The following is a 26,922-nucleotide window of genomic DNA, read 5'->3' on the forward strand; positions in this document are numbered from 1 at the left end:
AAATGAAAAATCATAAACACGTATTTCGTTAACTTAGGAATTTTCATTTCTCTTCCAAAATTATCTTTCACTAACTCTCTAATTTGATAATAAACAAACAAAGAATTCACTGAAATTCCAAATTTCTCTCTAAGTTGATTAAATGATAAAAATTTACCCTCTTCAAAACAATCCTACAATAACTTTATTCCTTTAATCTGCCATTTTCTTAAGAATCTATTATTCAATGAAAAAGGAATAAATTTATTTTGATATATTGGGGCTTAAACCAACACTCTACCTTTTGAACCTATTAATAAATTCCTTTTGGTCCAAATCTCTAACAAATGTTTCAAAATCGGTACAATGTATCTCTGTATTAAAAACAGAATTCCATTTAAATACAAATTGATGTGGGTAAGGTTCTGATATACCAGCTAATTCTACCCTGGCCCAACTAGGGGGCACGAAACATTCAACATTCAATAAATCTTAATTGAGCTGCTTCATAATAATTTTGAAAATGGGGTAATTGCAAACCTCCCAAAGTGTATTTCCAGGTCAATTTATGTATTGCTACTCTAGCTAATTTTCCCTTCCATAGAAATTTAAAACTACTTTTTTTAAATCCTGAAAAAAGGATTTTGAAAGAAAACAAGGAATTGATTGAAAAAGATTCTGAATTCATGGAAAGATATTCATCTTAATACAATTTACTCGACTTATTAATGACAAAGGTAAATTCTTCCATTTAATCAAATCTGCTTTAATCTTTCTCATTAACGGTACATAATTGAATATTTACATCAATCATTATCCTTAAATATTTAATTTTATCTGTCCAATGGAGTAATTTGTCTACACAGGTCATAATTTCCCTCAGAAATTGGTAATATTTCACTTTTGTCCCAAATCACTTTATATCCTGATCATTTACCATATTGTTCTAAACATTATTGCAAGTAAATTAAAGATCGTTCCGGATTCGTTAAATATATCAAAACATCATCAGCAAATAGATTAATCTTATATTCATCATCTACTATCCTTATTCCTCTAATATTCTCATTCTCCCTAATAGCTTGATCTAATGGTTCGATGACCAACGCAAATAGAGCTGGCGACAAAGGATAACCTTGACGAGTTGAACGCGATAATTTAAAGAAAGAAGAGGTTTGACCATTTGTCGCCACTCTAGCAACAGCATTATTATATAATGCCTTCACCCAATCAATAAAAAAGTGTCCAAGCTTATATTTCTCGAAAACTTGAAATAAAATTTCCATTTGACCCTATCAAAAGCTTTTTCGGCATTTAAGGCAACTACCATTGGTAGGTTGGGTTGCTGACATGAAGCGTTGATTAATAAAATCACTCTAAGAATATTGTCAGAAGCATACCTATTTTTAATAAAACCAGTCTGGTCAGCATGTACCAATTGTGGTAAATACTTAGTAAGTCTATTCGCCAGTAATTTTATTATTATTTTATAATCCACATTTAACAAAGAAATTGGCCAATATGAAGCTACATTCAAATCTACATCTTTTTGTGGTATAACCATAATTATTGCACTTAAACACAAATCTGGTAGACCTTATTCCTGCATTACCTGATGAAGAACATCCGTAAATAAAGAGGACAGATCATCATTAACAAAAACTTTATAAAATTCAACAGTGAACCCATCATCTCCTGGAGACTTCCTGTTAGGCATTTGTTGAATAACATCCTTTATTTCTAAATCTGTAAAAGGAGAATCCAGTTTCCTCACATCATCTTCCCCTAATATTGGCAAATTTAGTTCTGACAAAAAAGATTCAATGGAACCATCATCTCTAACTCCCTCAGAAACATATAATTTCTGATAAAATTATAAAAATTGGTCATTGATTTCCTGAGGTTTAAAGTAACTGAGTTATCCTTCCTCACAATGTTAATAGTTCTTGATGCTTGTTCTATTTTCAGTTGCCACACTAAAACTTTATGGGCTCTGTTGCCTAACTCATAATAACATTGTTTAGATCTTTGAATCAACATTCAAATTGATATATTTGTAGTGTATTATATCGTAACTTCATTTTAGTCAAAACTGCCTTATTATCCTCTGTACAATTCCTCTGAAATTCATTTACCAAATCAGCTATCTGTTTTTCTAATGACCAAGTCTCTGCCAAAAATTTCTTCTTTTCCTTTGATGCATAGCTAATAATTTGACCATGTAAAAACACCTTCAAACCATCCCATAAAGTAAAATGACTCTGAACTGTATTCCTATTCAAATCCAAAAAAATAAACAATTTGATCCTTAATGAATTTTACAAATTCTGTTTTTTTCAATAACATTGCATTAAACCTCCACCAAAAAGTTGATTGAGTAACTTCCGGCCCAACACAAGAAATGAATAACAATGATCAGAAATTATTCTACTCTTATATTCAGCTTAATTAAAATGAGATTGGAAATGTGCTGATGCCAAAATAAAGTCAATCCTTCAAAATAAATCATGATGCAAGGAATAAAATGAAAATTCTTTCTCAGTAGGATTTAACCTTCTCCAAACCTCTATCAAATTTAAGTTAATCATCAAGGAAACCAATTGGACCGCTGCTTTTGATCTTTTCAAAATTTTTGGATATTTATCCAGTAATGGATCTAATACACAATTGAAATCTACCCCAATCAAAATATTTTCTTTAGCTTAAAGTTAAAAAAGCTTCAGACACAAATTGTTCGTCATCAACATGAGGTGCATAAACATTCAACAAAGACCATAACTCAGCAAGCAATTTACAATTAATCATTAAAATTCGGCCATCTGATTCCACCAAAGATTCGTTCAAATGGTATTTTCTTGTGAATCAAGATCACCACTCCCTTTCGAATTGAAAGAAGATGAAATTACATGACCAACCCAATCTCTCTTCAATTTTAAATGTTCTTTTTCAGTTAAGTGAGTTTCCTTCAAAAAAGCAATATCGACTTTCATCTTTTTTATATAGGCTAAAACACATTTATGCTTAATCGGGTTGTTTAAGCCCTGAACATTAAATATTTCTTGACTTAAATATTACTCCCCGCTTAACTGGGTGTGGAAATAAATAAAATCCCCCCACTGACAGGTGGCGGACGACTTCCAAAAGCTTCAGCGACCTTCATCGCCCCCCCAACTGGACTTACAAAATTATAAGTCTAAATCAGTTCACAGCCCCAATGAATTCAATCCCAAGGCTTGTTCCGGATCATCAATATCAATCAAACTCATTGACATATTTGCCTTTCAGTAGCCCTGTCTGGCAAAGAATTGGCAAAAATTAAAATATCATGATCACTCTCAAAGAACTGTGCTTGGAAATTACCATAAAAGATCTTCAAAACTGCAGGGTATCTAAAAGAAAATTTATAACCCTTCCTCCAAAGCACCTCTTTAGCAGAATTGAATTCTTTACACCTTTTAATAATTTCTTGACTTAAATCCGGGTAAAATAAAACCTTATTTCCCTGTACCATCAACGAAGATGAATATCTACCTGCATTTTGGACTGCAACTCGCAAAACAGTTTCCCTATCTTGATACCGTAGACAACAAATCAAAACAGCTCACGGAGGTTGGCCCAGATATGGTTTACTTCTCAAAGCTATCTAATTCTAAACCTTCTGGAAAAAAATTCCAATCCCAATGCTTGAATCCATTTTAAATTTTTTTAAATTGGATCTGAACCCTCAATTCCTTCCGGAATTCCCACTATTTTGACATTATTCAGGCGGCTTTGATTTTCCAAAGAATATATCTTCTTCAATAAGTCTTTCTTCTGAATTTCCCATCCAACAAAAGAATCTTCCACTTTTTCTATTTTTTCTTTATTACGATCCATTTGTTCTCTACAAACTTGAAAGGTACCTTCCATTTTCTTAAAATTGTCTTGAACTGTATCCATCATATTCAAGCATCTATTAACATCAGATTTAACAACAGAAATATCTTTCTTAACAGAAGAAACTTCTTCACAAATATTATTCATGTTTTCAGTCATGTTCATAAATCCATGATCAATTTGAGTGGACATTTGTGTTGACATATTACCCATTTGATAAGCTATAGATTCCAAAATTGTAAAAACAGCATCAAAAGTAGTGTCACTAGTCTCGCCTTGAGGGCTACCTTCTTTCACTTCAGTAACAGTGAATGATTCTTCTTTCAATTCTTCAGTTTGAAAAGAAGTTTTCCCTTGTTGTTCTTTTGATTCTACCATTGATTTTATCACCTTGCTTCTGGTCTACATGTCTACTGACCCCGTTCCGACGTGGTCAAACCATTGCCGACCAACTTCACTGACAACCCAAACCCTATCCAGAAGATTGTGGACCCAGGATGCACCGCGCATGCCCGGCAGCAGCAGCCCCGGGGCCCGTGCATGCGTGCCTTCCAATACACTGCCACTGGGACCCACAGCAATGTTGGGCACCGAGCCTGATACTGTAGACTCTTGCAACTCTACAGCGTGCCCAATATCGCGAGTGTGCTGATCAAGATAAGAAGAAAAAATTGGAAGCCCGGCGCCATCTTGCGAGGGCACTGGGATAATACTTAAGCAAGCTGGAGTGCATTGCTGCTTAGGTAACTGTCCAATTGATTCCGTGGATTCCACTTGATAGGTAGGCCTCATTTCTTCTGTACTCTTAAAAGGAAGTTTCTTCTGAATCTGTGTTTTCGATTTCTTTGTATTCGCAGCCATTGTAATCGTTTAACATTCAGACAACTTCAGAACAAACTTTCAGGACTTTTTTAAGTATTTTAATTCGGGTATTTATTAGTCCAATTGAGGGAAGACGGAATTACACTTCTTCTTCCTTCACCTTCAGGCCACGCCCCCAAGTTTCCAGCATCCTTGAGACTAAGGTATCTGATATATGGAGAGAAGTAACAAGTGCTGGTCAATCTAAAGATTCTCTGACATTATTCTGAAGTAGTGAAGACAGGTCTTCCTTAGAAAGAGAAGTTTACATGGAGAAGTTAATCACATTTTCAACGTTTCTAAAGGAATCATTACATTAAACTCTGAAACAATTTAAATTCTCACAAATTTAAGATCTGAGTTCACAGGATGATGCTGAGAAGAAGGTGGGGGGAAGTCAGATGGCTGATTGGAAGGAGGGAGGCAAATCATGGCAGGTTAGGTTTAGATTGGGAATAAGCACTCCAGCCCATCCTACTTCACAAGCAACATGATTAGTGTAGTAGTTAGTGCGATGCCTCTACAGCTCCAGCAACCCAGGTTTCAGCCTTGTGCTGCCTGTAAGGAGTTTGCACATTCTTCCCAAGTCTGAGTGGGTTTTCCCTGGGTGGTCCAGTTTCTTTCCATGTTCAATTGATGTACATGTTTGGGAGATAAATTGGGTGCATTTGGGTGGTGCAGGCTCATGACCCATTTGAGTTCCAGCAGTTGACACCCAATTTCTCTGAATGGACTAATCTTCTGACCTCCAATTCACCTTGGTTAAAACTGCATTGGCACTGGTATTATGGATGGAAGCAGGAATTCATTCCTCCTACTCATCACCCTACCCTGTCCTGCTGGGGTTAAATTTTACTCCAACCTGTTTCAACAGCAGTGCAAGCCTCACATGAGCAGGACTATTTTATTGGATGAAAATGTGAGTGACATCATTAAGCAACAACCTTTCTGTCATCAGGGAACTTCCCAGATAGTTGCCTAATTGAAGGTTGTGCCACCACTCCAGAAGAGGAGAAAAAAAGCATCGATCCAGAGTGGAAAATCTGTGCTAGCTTGAAATGGAAAATGCTGTTGCCAATCACTAAGGTAAGAGAAGGTAAAACGATCATCATTCTGGTGTTGCCAGGACAAAAATAATGGGAAGGTGTGTGATTTAAGACCATAAAACCACATTGGAGCTCAAAATTATTGACCTTCAAGATGTAAGGACTGCGTTCATTAGTAATCGCTCATGACTGGGTTCTTTGGAATGAATCTAACTTTTCAAAGAATTAGGGTGGTTACAACAGGCTGAAAAGCCTCCACCTGTTCTGCATTCATTGATGACCACATGAATTCTTGAGCCAGAATACCTGTAGACTGATGGGCAGCACACTGCAGATCTGCTGCTGTAGAAGCTAGGAGCAAGCTAAGCGGCTGACGCAGGTGCATGTAAACATGCTAACATTTGCAATCAGAGCACAAGTTGGCCACTTGGTTCCTCAAGTCCACTCTCTGTGTGGAGCCAGATGAATTAGGAAAGGTTGTCATCGAATTGGCCTGCACAGTTTCTATCTTTCTATAACTTGCCTATTCAATTACCAATCTAAATGCCTCTTCAACATAGTTATTATTATAAAGCTTTATCAGGACATCCCACAGCCACCTTCATTCCAGGGAAAACAAACCCAGCCTCTCTTTCTTTTTCAATATTTTTATTGAAATTGAAATTCAACATTGAAAAATACAGAGTACATAAGAATACATATTATAAGTCAAGGAAATAATACATTACACTTAGATCATACCAGTTCATCCAAGGTACCCTGCATTCTCAATCAAACAAATTATATTAGAGTGATATTTTATTATATAAAAAAAGATCTAAACTTGCTACCAAAAATGAAGCTGTTTGGCAAGGAGAGAAAAAAAGAATTCCTTTTCAAAGTGATAAATTTCCTTGTGTCAACACTTCTGCATTCATATTAAATCAGAGATTTTGAAAATAATTCATGAAAGGTCCCCACAGAGTGTGAAATGCTAAATTCAAATCAAATATTGAGCATCTAATCTTCTCTAAATTTAAACATGACATAACATCACGTAGCCATTGAGCATGGGGTAGGCGGAGCAATGTCCCTCCATCTGAGCAACACTGCCCCCTAGCCATAAGAGAAGTAAAAGCTAATACATGCAAATCAGATGCCATTAGAATTATGCCACTCTCTCCAACAATACCAAACAAGGCAGTTAAAGGATTAGGTTTAAAATTAACTTTAAAAAGTACAGAAAAAGTTTGAAATATTTCATTGCAATATTTCTCAAGGTTCTGGTATGTCGAAAACACATGAATTAATGGAGCAACTCCATTGTTGCATCTATCACATCCAGGAGATAGAGCCGCATAAAAATTAGATAATTTTACTTTGGACATGTGAGCTCTATGGACTATTTTAAATTGTAGGAGGGAGTGGCGGGCAAATCCCAGCATATCTAATCTCTCCCAGTGAAGTCCTGCAATCCAGTCAACATCTTGGTGAAACACAAGGACTGCAGATGCTGCAATCTTGAGAAAACCACGTGAAGATGAAGGAACTCAACACATCAGGCAGCATCCATGGTATAAATGGTCAGTCCACATTTCGGATTGGGAGCGTTTATCAGGAAAGGTGGGGGAGACAGGAAGGAAAAAGCCATGGAGGTGATTTAGTCTTGGATGGTATGTGGGAGAGGTGGAGATAGAGATAGAAGGAGAGACTATTGATGAGGGGTGGTGGGGTGTGGTTATGGAGAGTGAGAAAAGTAAGAACAGAAGTAGGTAAAGTAGGAAAACATGTTAGTGTCTCTGTCTGGTGCAATCACCTCCTTGCTATAGCATGGGAGGGGGGGGGGGGGGAATCGGAACATCAAACAATCCTCCAAGTGCAGTCAAGCCAGCATTTACTAAAATTGTAATATAACTTTATAACATTTATATTCAGTAAGGGCAAGCCAGCTTTATGCCTCTTTCACCACTTTTATGGAACAATGAATTTGAAACCTAAGCTTCCTCCATTAGGAGTGCAATTAGGAAGATAATCTGGAGGGGAAAAAGGGAACAAATAAGAGGAATGTAAGAACAGGAGTAGATATTTGTGGCAGCTAAGATAAAGGAGAATTTGAAAAGATTCTGCAAATATTTTGAGTAAAAGGAGAACTACTTACTTGTTCCCCCCCCCCCCCCCCACCCGACCCTAAATTCCCTAACTGGGCAAATATTTACCTACCTGTGCCTCAGTACATTCAATTGGGCACCCCCTACTGCATCTTTGGGCAGAGAATTCCACAGATTCACCACTTGCTGGGAGAGGAAGTTCCACCTTACCTCTGTCTTCAATTTACTCCCCTGTTTCCTGAGGCTATGTCCCCTTGCTCCGATCTCACCTACATGTAGAAACAACCTTGCTGCTTTTATCTTATCTATTTCTTTCATAATTTTACACGTCTCTATAAGAGACCGCCCGCCCCCCCCCACTCCCCAGCTCATCCTTTTAAACTCATTAAGTATAGCCCAGGCTGCTCAATCTCTCCTCATAAGAAATCTCTATTTCCGGAATCAACATGGTGGCCTCCTTTGCACACCCTCCAAGCTGACACATCTTTCCCCAAAGGAGGGGACCAGATCTGCACGTGGCTCTTGACGTGTGGCCTCACCAGATCGGTAAATAGTCAAAGTCTTTTCTCCCCAGGGAAAGGGAGTGTAAAACTAGAGGGTATGTGTTTAATGTAGGAGACAAAAGCAGTTCTGAGGGGAATATATTTCACACAAAGGGTGGTGTGTATGTAAATCGAGCTGCTGAAATGGTAGAATCAAATATAATGACAATGTTTTAAAGACATTTGAACCAGTACATGGACAGGAAAGGTTTGAACTACATGGCCCAAACACAGGAAAATTGGATGAGAATAGATGGGCATCTTGGTCAACATGGACATGTTGGGCCAAAGGCCCTCTTTTCATGCTGACAGCTCAATGAATCTGTGACCATATACCCTTTTCTTCTGTTTGACTTTCCAAAATGCGCCACCTCACACTTGTTCAACTGCTCGTGCTCCACCCAACTTTATATCTTATTAAAGCCTTGGACAACTTTCCTCGCTATCCACATCTCCAATTTTCATGTCATCTGCAAATTTTATTTATCATACCTTCTACATTCACATCCAACTCATTGATATATGCTATAAATAAAAATGGTCCAAGCCTTGATTCCAACAGTGCACTACAGATCACAGACTTCCAATTAGAAAAGTGTCTTTCAACCACTGCCCTTTTCTTCTTATCACCAAGGCAATTCTTGATTAATTGAGCTATTACAGTGCCATTGACACGGGCTCAAATCTGGCGCTATCTGTAAGGAGTTTGCATGTTCTTCCTGTGTCCTGCATGGGTTTCCTCCAGCTGCCCCGGTTTCCTCCCATGTTTCAAAGACTTGCTCAGGTTTTTGTAGGTCAAATGATTACATAGGTGTATTTGGATGGCATGAGCTCATGGGTCAGGCTGTATCTCTGAATTGAATTAGCCAGCCTGCTATGGATTTTATATGCCTTAAATTTCTCGACCAGCGTACCACGTGGGAACTTATCAAATATCTGACTGAATTCCACATATACAATATTTGCCTTTATCAATTTCCTTTGTTACCTCAGGACCTTGACTTTTGATGCCTCGTTAATGGTTCAAAGCTTGTTTACATTTTACACATCAAGTTTGGTAGAAATTCTTCAGAATTCTTACTGATTTACCTCTTCAGAGTCTTGCACAGTGGGGTTAAATTATGGATTTACACAAGTACTGTAAAAATATCTCTTGCTCATGAATAAGAATAGTTTTTTTTTCCAGTTGTTTGCTCTGTTTGGAGGTCGCTACATACGACAGAAACTTTAGGGCATTCACAGATTTATGTTTTCCTCTTAGCTGTGAAGCTGCATTGGTTAGTTAATATAGTTAGTGATTACTTTCAAATAAGAAACAGGTTAATATTTAAATAAACATTCCTTCTGGTAATTGTGGATAGGAGATCTGAAAAAAATGCAGATTTAATTTGTTCGGGTCAACAATTAAGTTAAACCTTTGTCAGTAGTAAATAAGTGAGAATTTAGTTATTTTGTTAAAATATAATCAATAGCTATTCAATTCACAGAACTTAAGCACTTGTATCCTTTGGCTATGCCATTTCACTTTCCTTGACGAGCAAAACCTAGCTCAGATATGCCTGGAATTGCAAAGTCTGTCTTTGATTAACAGCTCCTTTAACCTTCACAGTGTCACGTCTGACTGCACAGAACAAGAAATTCTACATAGACCACTGGTTGCTGTTTATATTCTGGAGGCTCCAGTGCTTCGCTCCAAATTTTGATCTAAATAACATCAGCTAAAAGGCAGTTATTTTGAGTTAAGTTTGCAATGTGGATGACTGCTGTTTTGAATGGTAGGTCATCGCTCTGGATTTCACCATGTGTTAATGCTGGAGAGTTTACTTTGTCTGAGTTCAGTTGTGCTCAGCTTTTTATTTCCTGATTTTTCACATACCAATTTGTCACCTATCTCCGACTACTGGTACTTGCATCATCTTGTATAGGAAGGTGTCAGACTGCCTGCCACAATCCATGCCTAGCATGGCCTCTTTTAATTAATGGGTACACAAAGGCCCAATATAGGTGAAAAGGACTATACCATGGACTTCCACACTGTGCCCGCATGCCATTCATGGCCTTGCACCTCTGTTAACGCAAGTGAATATTACTGTTTATTTCCCTTTTTTGCTGTTCTAAGATATTGTTACAAATTCTCAAGACTAATTTGCTCTAAACTGTGATTCACACTTTTGATTACTATGGTGTGTTTATATAAAACAAAAACATTTTTATGGTAGTGTTTCAATTAATGTGGCATTGTTTTACAGTAAAGCATTGTAACTTCCCATTTCAGTTTGTTGATAGCTCATGGTATAAATATTGTGATCAAATTAAGAGGTTCTGAGAAGATACAGAGAAATAGGACCAAGCAGTGATTTTATTGTTGATTTGATGTCGTATTTTCCCATGAATCTGTCAGTGCTGGAGGGTGGCAAATTTTTTTTTATAATGCCAAGGAAGAATGCAAAATGAAGCTCTTCATGATATCTTGGTGTCCATGACAATAACCCATAAAACCATGAAGCAGTTTCCTCTGTGAAAGAAATTGTTTGTAATTTTCCTCCTTTTTTAAAAAAAGTGTTCTCCTTGGAAAGAATAGCTGTTCCATTCATGTCCCTTCCCTTTCAATTTCAGCTGAAACCACACCAGCAACATTTCTTCTCCATCAAAATGAAAGATGTTGCAACTCATGTACGGCTGACGATTAAACCAGATGGTGGGATCAGTAGGATGCGACTCGTAGGACACCCGTGCTCTCTGCCCTCTGTGAATCTGTGAAGTCTCTCAAAACGCTTTGCAAATTCTTCTCCACGTTACCATATCAGAAGTCTAACTGTCATAATTCCTCCAACTTTCCACATTTCAACGTGTCTTATGTCATTGATACTAAAATTATTTGTCTCCTGTGAGAAAGCCTTATATCAATCACATGACATTTAATTTTTACTACTGCACCTTCTGTGGGGGTTTTGATGTGACATGAAGGTATTAGCATATATGATCTTGTGATTCTGAAACATAAATCAGTGGTTCTCAGCCTTTTACTTTCCACTCAGATACCACTTTAAGTAATCCCTATGCCATAGGTGCTCTGTGATTAGTAAGGGATTGCTTTAGGTGCTATGTGGGTGGAAAGAAAAAGTTTGAAAACCACTGTTTTAATTGCACCTAATTGACTCATTATGTGTATGGTTTCATAACTCCAAAGGAAATGGGCCAATTACAATTTTTCTCAAGCAAAATATTTCATTAACAATTGGGTCTAAAGCAGTGATTTTCAATCTTCCCTTCCCACTTGCATACCACTTTAAGCAATCCCTTACTAATCACATAGCACCGATGGCATAGGGATTACTTAAAGTGGTATGTGAGTGGAATGAAAAAGATTGAGAACGCTGATCCAAATTGTAGATACAAGTCCACAAGCATATCTTGGTGGAAGCAACTATTCTACTTTGGCTGAATTATTTGAGGGGTTTGAATTTTCAGTTCTAATTTTTGGTTCAGTTTTTTTGGTTTCTTGGTTCTAAAAAAAACTTCAATGCATCAGATTTCAGGCTTGATAAAGTATGATTAAATTGGAATTATTAATAATAATCAACCAGACATATTCAAAGTTGTATTAACGGTCTAACAGAGTCTGCCAGGTCATTGGTCCATGGATCTCCCAAACAAATGGCATTGGTCAAACATCTAGATGAGCAAGAAACTCTGAAATCAAGATCAATCAAAATATAAATTCTATCATTTATTGCCAACATGGAAATTTAAAGATGAAAATAGATTAAAAAATATTTTACAATTATACTTTAACCATGTTTTGTTCCTACTGGACAAAATCAAAAACACGAATGGCTCCTGATATTATTTCATCGAGGGAACCTCCCTTCATTCAAGTAAAATCAGGAGGTGTCAATGCGACATTGAATTCCTGCATTAATGAGGACAAGACTTGGAACCACAGAACATTACAGCACAAAAATAGATCCCTTCGGCCCTTCTAGTCCATGTCAATTTTTTTTGTCTAGTCCAACTGACCTGCACCTAGTCCATAGCCCTCTATATCTCTCTCACACATGTACTTGTCCAAATTATTTTAAAATTTTATTGAGCTCACAATTGTTCCAATTCTCTGAAGGATAATATTGTAACAAATAATTTTTAGATTAATTGAATATTCCTGTATTTTCTCCTGCTAATCAAAAGCAGTTGGATCAATCTATTTCCCATGAGGAAATTGCAGAGGCTGTATGTTCATTACATTCTGGGAAGTCACCAGGTTTTGATGGATTTCTGGATAATTTTATATGACTCTTTCCTCAATACTTACTCCTCACCTCTGTTCTGCTTTTTTCTGATTCTTTTAAGTTGGGCAAACTGCCACAGTCTTTTTACAAAGCTTCCATCCTCACTAATTCTTAAAAAGAATAAAAAACCCAGTCAATTGCTCTTGATACAGGCCAATTTCTTGACTCAATGTTGATACTAAAATTTTATCCAAAATTTTGGCTCATAGACTTGAAAATATTTTGCCATTTATTATATCTGATGATCTGACTGGGTTTATTAAATATTATTATCTCATCGAAGGAGATCTGAGAATGTATGATATCTTTGGCTGTGGAGAAGACCTTTGACTGGTAGAATGGAATGATTTATTTAAGACTTTAGAAAAATTTAATTTTGGGGCTGAATTTACTCAATGGATTAAATTACTATATCTTTCTCCCTCTGCCTGTGTTCTTACTAACTTTCAGAATTCTAAACCATTTAAGCTCCAGCGTGGAACCAGACAATGATGCCCTATAAGTCCATTGCTTTTTGACCTGGCTCTTGAACTCTTAGCTATAACTTTCTGAGAATCTAATATTACTGACATTTTAAGGAAGGGCACTGCCCACAAAGTTTCACTTTATGCTGATGACTTATTTCTTTTTATTTATAATCTTGAGAACTCATGGCCTTCTACGCCTTCTTTACTTTCTAATTTTAGTCAATTTTCAGGTTATAAGTTGAATTTACATAAAAGTGAACTCTTACCTTTGAATAATATGGCACCAATAAGTAATAATGTTCCTTTTAAAATTGTATGAATTTATTTATTTGGATGTAACAATTACTAAGAATTCTAAACACCTATATAAAGAAAATTTTCTCAATTTAATAAAATACATGAGGGGGCATTATCATACTGGTTGTCCCTTTCTTTATCATTGGTTGGTCGAATCAACTCTATTAAAATGAATATATTACCTAATTTTTTCCTTTTTCAGGCTTTGCCTGTTTTTATTCCTACATCTTTTTTTTAATCTCTTGACTCAATTTTATCTTATATATGGAAAAATAAACACCCTCGCCTAAATAAAGTCCACCTTCAAAATTTTTTAAAGAATGCAGGTTTAGCCCAAACAAACTTTAGGTTCTATTACTGGGCAGTCAACATACAAAATCTTATGTTTTGGTCAGATTACATTAACCAAGAAGTCTGTCGAATATGGAACACTTTGGAATCTAATTCTGTTACAAAATGTTCTATTATTTCTCTCCTAAGATCCTCACTTTCCTTATCTTTAAATAAATTAACTGACAATCAGGTAGTTAAACATATTTGGAGGATCTGGATACAGTTTAGAAAACATTTTGACTTACTGAGATTTTCTCTTTCTAGTCCTATTTTTTTCCAATTATTTCTTTAACCCTTCCATAATTGACACAGCTTTTAAAGAATTGTCTAGATTAGGCATTAAATGTTTTAACTATTTATTTATTGAAGAGTCTCACTTTTTTTGAACAACTTTCAGTTTAATATAGATTACCAAATACTCGTTTTTTTTGTTATTTACGGATTAGAGATTTTTTGTGATCTCATTTACATACATTTCCTCAGAGCTTTGATGAGAATTTAATTGATGTAATTTTTAATTTTCAACCTTTTAACAATGGTTCAATATCTAACATTTATGACATGTTATTAGGAATAAGAGGGGCTCCTTTGGATAAAATTAGAAAAAGTCTGGGAACAGGATCTACAATTTTCAATCTCTGAAAAAACTTGGAATGTAATTTTTAAATTAGTTAATGCCTCATCTTTATGTGCTCACCACTCCCTCTTACAATTTAATGTAGTCCATAGGGCCCACATGTCCAAAGTTAAACTATCTCACTTTTATGTAGATATATCTGCTTGTTGTGATAGATACAACAATAGAGATGCTTCATTAATTCATATGTTTTGGACATGTCGTAGTCTGGGGAAAACTGGAAGTAAGTGATGTTTTCTGTACTTCTTAAAGTAAATGTGAAGCCTAATTCTTTAACTGCCTTGTTTGTTAGTTGGAGAGGGAGAGGCATAACTTTAATGGCATCTGATTTATATGTATTAGCTTTTGTTTCTCTTATGGCTAGGCGGGCAGTGTTGCTTAGATAGAAGGACATTGCTCCGCCTACTCATGGTTAATGGTTACGTGACGTTACGTCATGTTTAAATTTAGAGAAGATTCGATGCTCAATTTATGATTTAAATTTAAATTTTCAAACAGCTTTCTGAATTACTTTCAAAATTTTTGATTTGGTATAATGTAGGGGTGTTGGATAATAAGGTAATTCATTGTTGTGACAGGGAATTTATTTTTCCTTCTTTGCCAAACAGCTTTGGTTTTGATAGTGGGATTATATTTCTTTTTATAATAAAATATTACTATTATATAATATGTTTGATTAAGAATGCTGGGTACTGTGAATGAAAATTTGAGTGACGTGTAATCTGGACTTTTCTATTTTTTTGACTTTAAATATGTATTCTTATATTCTCTATATTTCTTTTTGTTGTGGAATTTCAATTTCAATAAAAAATATTGAAAAAAAAGAAAAAATATTTTATCAATTAAGTTTTGACCATGTTTTGTTCCTATTGGATAAAATTTAAAAAAACAAATAGCTCCTGATATTATTTCATTGAGGGAACCTCCCCTGATTATTTGTATTAGTGGTGGTCCTTCATTCAAGTAAAATCAGGAGGTATTAATTCCACATTGAATTCCTGCATCAATGAGGACAAGACTTCAATCTGGTTTTTCCCTTGTTTGATAAAAATCTGATAGGTATCTTAATTGTGCTGCTCTATAATAATTCTTAAAGTTTGGTAGCTGTAAGCCCCCTTGTTTGTACCATTCTGTTAATTTATCTAGCACTATCCTCAGTTTCCCCCCTTTCCATAAGAATTTCCTTATTATTTTCTTTCGCTCCTTGAAGAATTTCTCTGTTAGGTGAATTGGTAACGATTGGAATAGGTATTGTATCCTTGGGAAGATATTCATTTTAATGCAATTTACCCTTCCTATCAGTGTTAATGGTAAATCTTTCCAATGTTCTAAGTCGTCTTGTAATTTCTTCGTTAATGGCTGATAATTTAGTTTGTATAGATGGCCTAGATCAGGGGTGTCAGACTCAAATTCACGGAGGGCCAAAATTAAAAACTTGGACTAAGTCGAGGGCCGAACTAAATATTTATTGAAAATTTTCAACAACATCTGCATGTTTTCTCTTCTTTCAACATAGGTAATGTTAAACTTTTTCTTATTAAAATAAATGTTTAATAATAGTTTTGGATAAACTCTTTCCAGAAGCATTAACAAATGAGAAATAAAATATTCAATAAATAATATTTCTCTATAGAGGATTTGTCAAATGTTGCTAGTGTGCTGTCAAATAGTAAAATCTGAGGGCTATTGAGAATGTGGGAGAATAACATGATTCCTGAAACTAACAAATGGGTGACTGATTGTGGGCATGAACTCTAGCAGGGTTATTTGCCATGCCCTTTTTCCATTGGTACAGATATCCTTTGATTTACACACTTTTCAAGTTTTATGCCTAATGAGCTTGTATCCAGGTGCAGGACCATTTTTAACCAGGAATATATTTATCACTGTGACATGAAACTATTGGAAGATCGTTTTATCCTGAGATTAAAGTTCATAATACTTACTCAGGCCTGTGTGCGGGAGGGCGGGGTTTGCGGGCGATCGGGTTGGACAACGACAGTGCGGGGGCATCGGCTCTCGCTGCAGGGCGGCATCTCGGCGGATCAGCGGCCCCGTCACAGTGAGTCGCGGGTCATCCTGCGGCAGGGAGAGGGAGTGGGCAACGGTCCTGGCGAGGTCAGGCCCGAGTTTGTATAGTATTGCCATCTCTGTTATTTTGGATTATTTTCTTTAAATATCAGCGCTATATAATTTTTGGGAGAAAGGAGTCAAATACAATTGGATTAAAGGAAGCAATAAGTATCAGTTCAAAGTCAGCTGATTTACATTTTAAAATAATTGTATATTGAAAGTGCTTTAAATATAACATGGCTATTTTCTAGGTAAATATTGAAACAAATAATCAAAATAATGAGGATTTAGGACACTCTACCCCAGAGAAAGACGATGACTTATTTAGCTTATCTATGCCCTTCACAATTGTATGACCTTCTAATAGGTCCAATGAGAGAAGCCCCTGCCTATCCAGCCTCTCTTTGTAATTCAAGCCTACCAGTCTGAGTGACATTCTCGGCACCTTTTCCATCTTGAAAACTAGAAACTGAAAGTGAGATTTCAATAATTGTGTTTTGTTTCAAGTTTCCTAAAAAGGAAATGGATGTGCTCTTCATTTATCCCAAAAATATCAGGATTGCCTCAAGGGGTGGAAATGAAACCTCTGAGGATGTTTGCTCATGAAATTATTTATTCAGTGTGTGCTGTGCTAAAAAATGCAGGAATTTTAATTTTAAGGTTTGTTTATTCATTGGATGTGGGCATCACTGGCAAGTTGACCTTATCTAAAAGCTCTTGAATTAAATAGCTTGCTGGATCATTTCAGAGGGTAGTTAATAGTTAACAACAATGCAGTGGTTCTAGAGTCACATATACAGTGCCCTCCATAATGTTTGTGACAAAGATACTTCCTTTATTTGCCCCTGTGGTGCACATTTTTAACTTTGTGAACAAACAATTTACATGTCATTAAAGTGCACATTCCAGATTTTATTCAAGGTTATTTGTATTCATTTTAGTTCGACCATGCAGAAATGAAAGCACATTTTATAAATAGTCCCCTCATTTCAGGGGACCATAATATTTGGGACATTTGGCTTCACAGGTGTTTGTAATTACTCGGGTGTGTTGGATTGCTTCATTGGTGCAGGTGCAAGAGAGCCTGGCTTGCTTCTATGCTTTGATAGCCTTTGGAGTCTGTAGTTCACACATCTATATGTCTCTTGAAATTTTATACATCTCCATTATGTCTTCTCTGAACTTGATATGGTCCCAAAAATATATATACCATCATTGCTATAATCTTCCAGTCCTGGTTACATCTTCATAAATCTCTGGGTCCTCTCAAGTATCCTGTAATGCTCATTCCAGATCTGATGTGGTTCGAAAGCTTAGCTCCAATTATTCAAGGAAAAGATTCTGAGCTCCCTTTAACGATCTATGATTCCAAAATCCCTTGGCCCCTTCCTTCACACGACTTAATATCTTCTGAGTTGATGCCTATTGTTGCCCTTGCCAGATGTTTTAACATCCACATCTCTTGAATAAATTTTGTTTGACATTTTCTCTGCCTGACGGACCAATTATAGACATCTTTTTGCAATCTAAACCTTTCATCTTTCCTGGCAACCATAAGGCCGTGATCTCTATTATCTGTAGATTTCTCTATCAGCCCCCTCATATGCTGATGTTTGGTGTATTAGCCACTGAGATTCCTTGTGAAAATCCACAGCTTAGGCCCTCTGGCCAAAACATACGTAAAGGCTGGAACTAATGCAAAAATCCTTAGACCATGGAGATTACACAGAGGAAAACCTGATGACATGTTTAAATGATGGAAATATTGTCTGAATGATGTTTATTGTCATAATCATAAAGTATAATGTACAGATGTAATGAGTTTTACTTCCGTCAACTTCCCAGGTATTTGCAACACAGAAAAGGAGGACAACAAAATAAATAAAAGAAATATTCACAGTTGATCATGGTGCAAAAATGTGCTGAGTCAGTGGTGCAGACAGATTTTTAATGGATTTGAAGTAGTATTATGATAAGGGTAGGGATAGTACAGGGAGGTTCAAGAGCCTGGTAGCTTTTGGAAATCGAGTGATCTGTCCTATGTTGTGAATGATGGCATTTGAAGCTCTTGCATTATACAGTATATTTGCAAATTTTATGAGTAAAGTGTATTTTAAAAAAAAGATGGTATTCTTAATTCTAAAATGTCCGTCAGGAATTTGGGAGTACGTCCAACTTGCTAGTCCTTGAGTTTCCACCAATTAAAGTTAATGGATAGAATTAAAGCCCCTGAAATCAAGATGTTCTCTCTGCCCACAGATACTGATTAATCTGCTGTGTTGCCACAGCATTTTCAGTGTTTTTTTTAAAATTCTGATCTTGAGCTTATGTGACACCTTGTTTCTACTACCCAGCATAGTTTCAACACAGCAAGCTAAAGGGCTATTAAGTACAAGGCTCACAACCTTCTTTAATTGTCCGTGCTTATGAACCTGATGAAATGTTTTCTGTAAGTGCATTGGATGCATTGGCTAGCTGCATTTCTAATTGTTACCTCCTCAAAGAATTTCAATGGATTAGTTGGGTGTGAGTAATTGGTTCAAAATCTCACTAATTGCCACTTATGGTTTCCATGTCTTTTACAGAAATACCAAATCATCTTATAGGCACAAAAGCCATTTTCCCCAATGGATATTGGTTGGGCGTTTGATGTGATTGGCAAGTCTGCATTTAAAATCCGTGCTCCAACAAGGAGAATTTTCATAACCCTATCAGATCTAATGTAGCTCTAAACTTTCCAAAAATGTAAATGCACCAACTTTCATGCAATCATTGTTTGATGTGTATCCAAATTAAGGAAGGCACATCAAGGAGCTTATAGTTAATTTTAAGAAGGGGACCGTGTATCTGTCCGTATTGATTGTTTGGAAGTGGAGAGAGTTATAATTTTCAATATCTCAGAAGACCTTTTCTGGGGCCAGCACAGTGAGTTTATTAGATTTCAGATTTATTGTTAGAGTACATACATACAACCCTGAGGTTCCTTTTTACCCACAGGCGCAGCAGAATTGTGCAAAAAATAAACTGTACACAGTGTAAACATGGAAACAAATAAAAGAACAATAAACAGATAATAGTTGTAAATAAGCTGAATGTGCAATACAGAGAGAACAAAGAAAATCAATAGAATGAACAAGGGTCCTTAAATAAGTCTTGATTGAGTTTGTTGTTGAGGAGTCTGATGGTGCAGGGGTAGCAGCTGTTCCTGAACCTAGTAGTGTGAGTCTTGTGGCACCTAGACCTCTTTCCTGATGGCAGCAACAAGGACAGAATGTGTGCTGGGTGGTGAGGGTCTTTGATGATTGCTGCTGCCCTCTGACAGTAGCGTTCCCTGTAGATGTATTCAATAGTGGGGAGGGTTTTGCCTGTGATGTCCTTGGCTGTGTCCACTACTTTTTGGAGGGCTTTATGCTCAAGGGTATTGGTGTCCCCATACCAAACAGTGATTCAACTGATCAGCACTCTTTCCACCACACCTCTGTTGAAATTTGCCAGGGTTTCCGGTGTCATACCAGACCTCTGCAAACTCCTGAGGAAGTAGAGGCACTGACGTGCTTTCTTCATGATGCCATTGGTATGTTGGGTCTAGGAAAGATTCTCTGGGATAGTGACTCCCAAGAACTTAAATTTCCTCACCCTCTCCACCTCTGATCCCCCAATGATCACTGGATTGTATACATCTGGCTTTCTTTTCCTGAAGTCAACAATCAGCTCCTTAATTTTGGTGACATTCACCATCCTATATGCTGACTCAACCCACTTCCTTTTTACATGGTATAGTCAGCAAATGTGTAGATGGTGTTATTATCATACTGTACTGCCCAATTGTAGATGTAAAGTGAGTAGAGCAGGGGGCTGAGAACACAGCCCTGTGGTACTGATGGAGATTGTGGAGGAGAAGTTCTTACCAATCCTCACTGATTATGGTCTGGAGGTGAGGAAATCCATGATCCAATTTCACAGTGGGATGTTAACTCCTAGGTCTTGGAGTTTACTGATCAGTTTTGAGAGGATCAGAGGCGACCACGCAGAAGATACACAAATGCCCTAAGGAGTCTAAGGAGATTTGGCAGGTTGTTGGATACTCGATCAAACCTCAGCAAGTGTACTTTGGGAAGTATAACAACTGGATACATCACAGACTGGTTTTAAAATCCAAATGCCCTGGAACACAGAAGATTGTAGAATATATGCAAACAGAGTCATGCCCATCACAGGCTCTGACCTCCCATCCATTGCTGACATCCAGGTAAGGCGCTGCCTCAAGAAAGCAGCCAACATCATAAAGTACCCATAGTCTCTTCTCACTGCTGTCTTTGGGCAAAAGGTACACGAGCCTGAAAACTAGCACTTCTAGCTTCTTCTTTCCAATAGCTTTCAGACTCTTGAACTTCCCCTTGTTACACTAATCATTTTAATGTGCTATTCAGTTTATGTATTTTATGCACCTAGGATTCTACACCAAGTAAGACTTTCATTGCATCTGTACATTGTACATTGTACCTATCACTTTTCCCAGATCTGGGCTGCTGTGCCCTCCATAATATTTGGGACAAACACTTTTTTTTCCTTTATTTGCCCCTTGTGCTCCACAGTTTCATATTTGTAATCAAACAATTCACACGTAATTAAAGTGCACATTCCAGATTATTTTCAAAGTTATTTGAATATTATTTTGGTTTGACTTAGTCATTGATTATCCACATATGCCTCTTGAAAAGGGTTTCTGATCTGGCGGACGTACATTTGCTACATTTTCTTCGTTATGATGAGAATCCTGTCATCATCAGTGGAGATCTTCCTTGGAATATCAGTCCCCTTGCGATTACTGGGCTCACCAATATGCTCCTTATTCTTAATGATGCTCAACCCCAAAAGTACCTCCCACCCAATGACCAATTGTTTCCTACAATGAAGGTAATTTTTCTTCCTACATTGTTCCTCGAGGAATTCTTCATTAATGTTCAATATTTCTCTTTACATTCATTTAATGTTTAATCCTTTCTCCCTTGCAACTCCTTTATATAAGAGAACCTGAATTAAATCCTTACCAATATAACTAGAAGCTATATCTAGAACATTGATCATAATGTTATTGATTCTTGGAGTCATCCCTTGATGGGGAGCTTCAGTCCTGCTACATTCGCTGAGCAGGCAGTGCAGATTTGCCCAGAGTTCCCCAAACTGGAGTATGTAAGTGGCTGGAATTGCACTTGTGCTCATTAAACCAATGGCATAGTCTCAGACATCAAAGTGAAGTATTCACTCTGACAAATGCTGTATAAAATTACAGTGCCAAAACGAATGTAACATAAAGAGACCACTGGGACAAAAAAAAGTAATTAACCACTGATGTTGAGTTCTCTAATGGGAGTGAATGCATGATTGGTCATGGTATGAATAATGGAAACATATGAAAAATTAATATCTATGCACAAGGATACAATGACACCAGCCAATTCAATTCCATTATAAACTTGCTCAAGATTGGAGAGGGAACTGATACAATTTAAGGGATTTTAGGTGGTAAACTTCCAGCAAAGTATCATCACTGAGCTCCAGACTGACAGGTTTTGGCAATAGTTATTTGAACAAAGCTGACCATTGCACTGGAGGCCAGAGTATTTGTTGAGATCAGCTGGAGTTCATTGTTGCATTTTGGGTTCAGACAGCTGTGGAGTTGATTGATGGAGAACTGTTAGCAGATCTGTTGTGGAGGTTAGTCTGACACAGCACCTGATTGCAATCATAACTGCATGCTGCTCCTGTTTCTTCTGTCGAACCTGTAGCATCTCCTTCCATGGACTTGATTGTAATATGGCCACCATGCCATGAAATATTAACATTCAAATTGTACAACATTCAAATTTGTTTCTGACCATAAATTTTCAAGGTTAGCAGCAATTAATTGTCGTCGTTCTCCCGGACTACTGGATTTAGCAGTTCTTGGGATATGCTTTCAGCTCTATCTAAGACTCATTAAGGAGCAATGCAAACATTCCACTAAAGCCAAGTTTAAGACTTGCTTTAAACTGCTGCAACACGTCAACTGTACAGTTTCAGATTCGGATGAAAATCTCGTGACCTGAAATGTTTCGCTCTATTTCTCTCTCCTCAGGCACGGCCTGATCTCTCTGCATTGCTTTCTAGGGATGCTGCCTCACCCACTGACATCCTCCAGCACCTTGTGTGGTGCTCTGCAATTTTCTGGTTGTACGCCAGTCCTAATGCTCTTCATTAACCAGGGACTTGATTGTTCCACGATGCTAATTCCGCACCCAACTATCAACTGTGATGCAATGTGTGAATCCGAGTGCATGATCTGTTCAATAGTTGCTGAAGGTGAAAATTTTGTTTCCATAAGGTCCTCAGTGATGCAATGGGAAAGAATTTTAGTGGAAAAGCACAAGGGTGGAAATTCTACCGTCTCATTTGAGGTGACAGAAATGTAGCAGGATGAAAGTTTGGTCCACTGATTTGCCTTGAGGCTAAACCTTGTTCCTAATCTTTTGTTCACCTATGGTACAACACTGGGTTACAACACTAAAGGGACAAATCTCTGGGTAGGAGAGGCATGGGAGAGTTCTAAGAGGAAACTGATCCATGAATTGTGCTAAAAGAAGTGTAGCTAATGCTGAGGCAATTTTGTAAAGGTAATTTATTGCTGCATTTGATGCCATATAATAAGTACATCACCCATTTCAACAGGGAAGATTAGGAATGTTTTTAATGTATTTATGGGTAAGCATTTAATGTTATTGAAATATGTAGCTTCAGTATAGCAGAAAAAATACTTGGACAAAACATCCAATTAGGACAACAGGAAAAATCTTTTCAATAATAATACTGTGCTGTAATTTACAAGGGAAAACAAAAGCAGCCTAGCTATAGCTCTCTCCCAGGGGAGGGGAGCTGGATGGTGGGATCAGTGTGGGGACGGGTGGCGGGCTGTTGGGATGGAGCAGGGTGGTGGGATCAGTGTGGGGACGGGTGGCGGGCTGTTGGGATGGAGCAGGGTGGTGGGATCAATGTGGGGATGGGTGGCGGGCTGTTGGGATGGAGCAGGGTGGTGGGATCAGTGTGGGGACGGGTGGCGGGCTGTTGGGATGGAGCAGGGTGGTGGGATCAATGTGGGGATGGGTGGCGGGTTGTTGGGATGGAGCAGGGTGGTGGGATCAGTGTGGGGACGGGTGGCGGGCTGTTGGGATGGAGCAGGGTGGTGGGATCAATGTGGGGATGGGTGGCGGGCTGTTGGGATGGAGCAGGGTGGTGGGATCAGTGTGGGGACGGGTGGCGGGCTGTTGGGATGGAGCAGGGTGGTGGGATCAATGTGGGGATGGGTGGCGGGCTGTTGGGATGGAGCAGGGTGGTGGGATCAGTGTGGGGACGGGTGGTGGGCTGTTGGGATGGAGCAGGGTGGTGGGATCAGTGTGGGGACGGGTGGTCGGCTGTTGGGGGGGAGCAGGGTAGTGAGATTAGTGTGGGGACCAACAGCGGGCCACCAGGAGAGTCTCCCAACAGCCCCCACACTAATTTCACTGCCCTGCTCCACCCCCAACGATAGATGGCAGTGCTGCCACTGAGCCACACAGCGACGCTGACCACTGTCGACGTTACTCACCATTATCGCCCTAATTTCAACTTCGCATACAAGACCTGGGGGATATTTTTGAGCCATTCTTTGGGGAAAAATGTCTTATATGCCATCAACTATGGTAATTTCCCCTATTTTCAAATTACAAGGGACCTCTATTTGCCATGAAATTATGGGTTATCTGCTTTCAGGAGTTGCAAATTCTACAGGATGCACTGAACACTTTCAGTAGAATTTCTCTGGCGGGCAAAGATTCACCTGCAATTGATCTTCAAACATGATCCTGAACATGACAGCAGTGTACAAAATAAGAACACTAGAGTGGAGTTTTGAGGCAGCAGTTCTGTTGGATGCAACACTGTGTTGTTCTTAACTGTGGGATTGGAAACCCAGAGCATTAGGGTTCTGTTCGATATTGCATTGGAATCATTCTGCATTTCAGCAAACGAATGTAGCACTTGCAAGTCACCTTGTCCTGGTAGCATTAGTTTTTGGTGTTAATTGGATAGTTGGCTAAATATTGAATTGAATTGTTTATTGAGATATATGTGCTGCCTGACTTGCGATCTATGCAACTTATGTCCATCTGCACATACGACTGAATTTTCTTTTAAAAAAAAATTAAAAATATAAAACTTGTACAATTATTGCATAATTGAAAATCGGGCCTATCTATGGTGGTCGCCATGTTGGCTGGTGTCCAATTTCTCGTGAGAGCTGGCTTTGGTGGCTGCCATATTTTAATTCCTTGTGTCCCATTTTTTTCTGATTCTGTTGCTCAATATTCTGACGGTTAGACAGATATTAGAGGCCAGTGGAGTCCGCAGGGTGCTCAGGGTCCGCAGCAACAGGGAGAATGAGAAGAATTCGGAGGAGAACAGAAGGAAATCAATCATTTTACTTCAGTATCACACGTAGGGCCGACATACATTGATTCTGAGAAACAACCAGCCATCCAACACAGACATACGTTGTGGAGTACCTGTACAATGAAGAGTTTTGGTTTGTGTGCTATTCAGGCAACTCAGTGCATACTTAAGCACAATAGGTAGTGCAATAATAAAACACAAGTGAAAGCTGTAGTGTTACAAAGATGCAATGAATAGAGAAAAGTACAGTTAAATGAGTGCAGGGGTATTACATTTACCAATGAGAGGTTTGCTAAAGAGCCAAATAACAGGAAGAATGAAATTGTCCTTGAATCCAGACCTTCCTGTTTTCAAACTCATGCATCTTTTGCCTGATGGAAGAGGGGAGAAGAGCCTGTGACCAGGGTCAAATGGATCCTTTAATATTCTGCCAGCTTTCCAGGCACAGCAGGAGGTATAGACAGAGTTGATGGAGAGAAGATTGGTTTGTGTGATATCCTGAGAATCGTTCACAACTCTCTTCAGTTTCTTGCAATCTTGGGCAGAGACAGGAAAATGAAAAGCAAGGCAAAGGAAGGACCTTTCATGAGTTGGACTAGTATGGGAACGTCAGGAAAATGCAGAAGGGCAGTTAAATTTCTATCATTATTCCTGAGCACTGATTCATTCCTTCTCTGTCCCAAAAACAAATGCAAATGATTTCCTTGACTGATTCCTCATGGCTAATGTTTTAAATATGAATAATATTAAATGGACAGTTCTGAGAAAATACAGAGCTATTACCTCATTCACAAGCTACCATATATTAGAATAACAACTAATATATCCATCTGACTCCAGAGGGCAGAGCGTAGCCTACAGCCACAATGTTACAAGTTGAATATTAAAAGATATTAAAGTTGCAGGTTGTTCTATAGAGTTTAAATTTTAAATCACCTACTACATTTTCACAGTAATCCTCTGCTAAGGACAAACATGCATGCTGAGAATTGGCTCTTATTTTGATTGTGTTTCAGGTGGAAAAATGGGAACAAAAGGGACCAAATTCTTCTTACAGTATTCTGCACCTGATGTGGATTAATGTCGCCTTTATGGCTAACTATTCATGTATTCCATACCCATCAAGCACATGCATGGTGTATGTTGTGACCTAGTATGGCATTCATATTGCAGCTATTATAGAACTGTTGAAAATGGATAAATGCCTCCTTTTTCTCAACTTGATTCCCAATATTGCTGGTCATCCAGGAGTTCCTAATCTTGTGAGACTTGCCCTTCATGCTAACAAATATCCTTTCCCTAAACTTGCCCCATCTCTAATTTAAAAGCCACCCTCATGCCAGCTGCCTCTTTATCTGCAAACTGCCTGATCCAATTCACCAGTGAGGTTAATATACATATTAAAGAGGAGGAGGTGCTTGCTGTAAAGTAAATAAGGGTGGATAAATCCCCAGGGCCTGACAAGATATTCCCTCCAACCTTAAAGGATGCTATTGATGAAATGGCAGGGGGTCTAGCAGAAATATTTAAAATGTCCTAGGCCATGGTATGACTCCGAAGGATTGGAGGGTAGCACATTGTTCCATTGTTTAAAAAAAGCTCCAAAAATCACTCAGGAAATCATAGGTCCATCGCCTTATGTCAATAGCAGGTAAATTATTGGAAGGTGTCCTAAGAGATTGGATATAGAAGTATTTGGATAGTCAGGGACTGATTTGGGATTGTCAACACGGCTTTATGAATGGTAGGTCATGTTCAACCAATCTTATAACATTTTTTAAGGAGGTTATTAGGAAAGTTGATGAAGGAAAGGCTGTGAGTGTTGTCCACGTGAACTTTAGTAAGGCCTTTTGTAAGTTTCCGCATGGGAGGTAAGTCAGGAAGGTTCAGACGCTTGGTATTCATGGTGAAGTAGTGAACTGGATTTGACATTGACTATACAGGAGAAACCATAGAGTGGTAGTGGATGATT

The 26,922-nt window shown here is 38.0% G+C and overlaps 1 protein-coding gene across 4 annotated transcripts in view; it reads left to right on the plus strand.

Moving 5' to 3' along the window:
- The window catches only part of allc (allantoicase), a 59,369-nt gene that overhangs the window by 24,290 nt on the left and 8,157 nt on the right, over window positions 1–26,922 (plus strand). For 2 of the 4 annotated variants that reach the window (XM_069886204.1, XM_069886207.1), the window contains one exon: window positions 5,675–5,802. In XM_069886204.1, coding sequence (XP_069742305.1) covers window positions 5,675–5,802 — 128 coding nt within the window. Of the gene's footprint in view, window positions 1–5,674; window positions 5,803–11,007; window positions 15,201–26,922 lie in introns of those variants that run through there. The other 2 variants (XM_069886205.1, XM_069886206.1) reach the window with 2 other exon arrangements.

Source organism: Narcine bancroftii, chromosome 6 (genome assembly GCF_036971445.1).
Source record: "Narcine bancroftii isolate sNarBan1 chromosome 6, sNarBan1.hap1, whole genome shotgun sequence".
NCBI lineage: Eukaryota > Metazoa > Chordata > Chondrichthyes > Torpediniformes > Narcinidae > Narcine > Narcine bancroftii.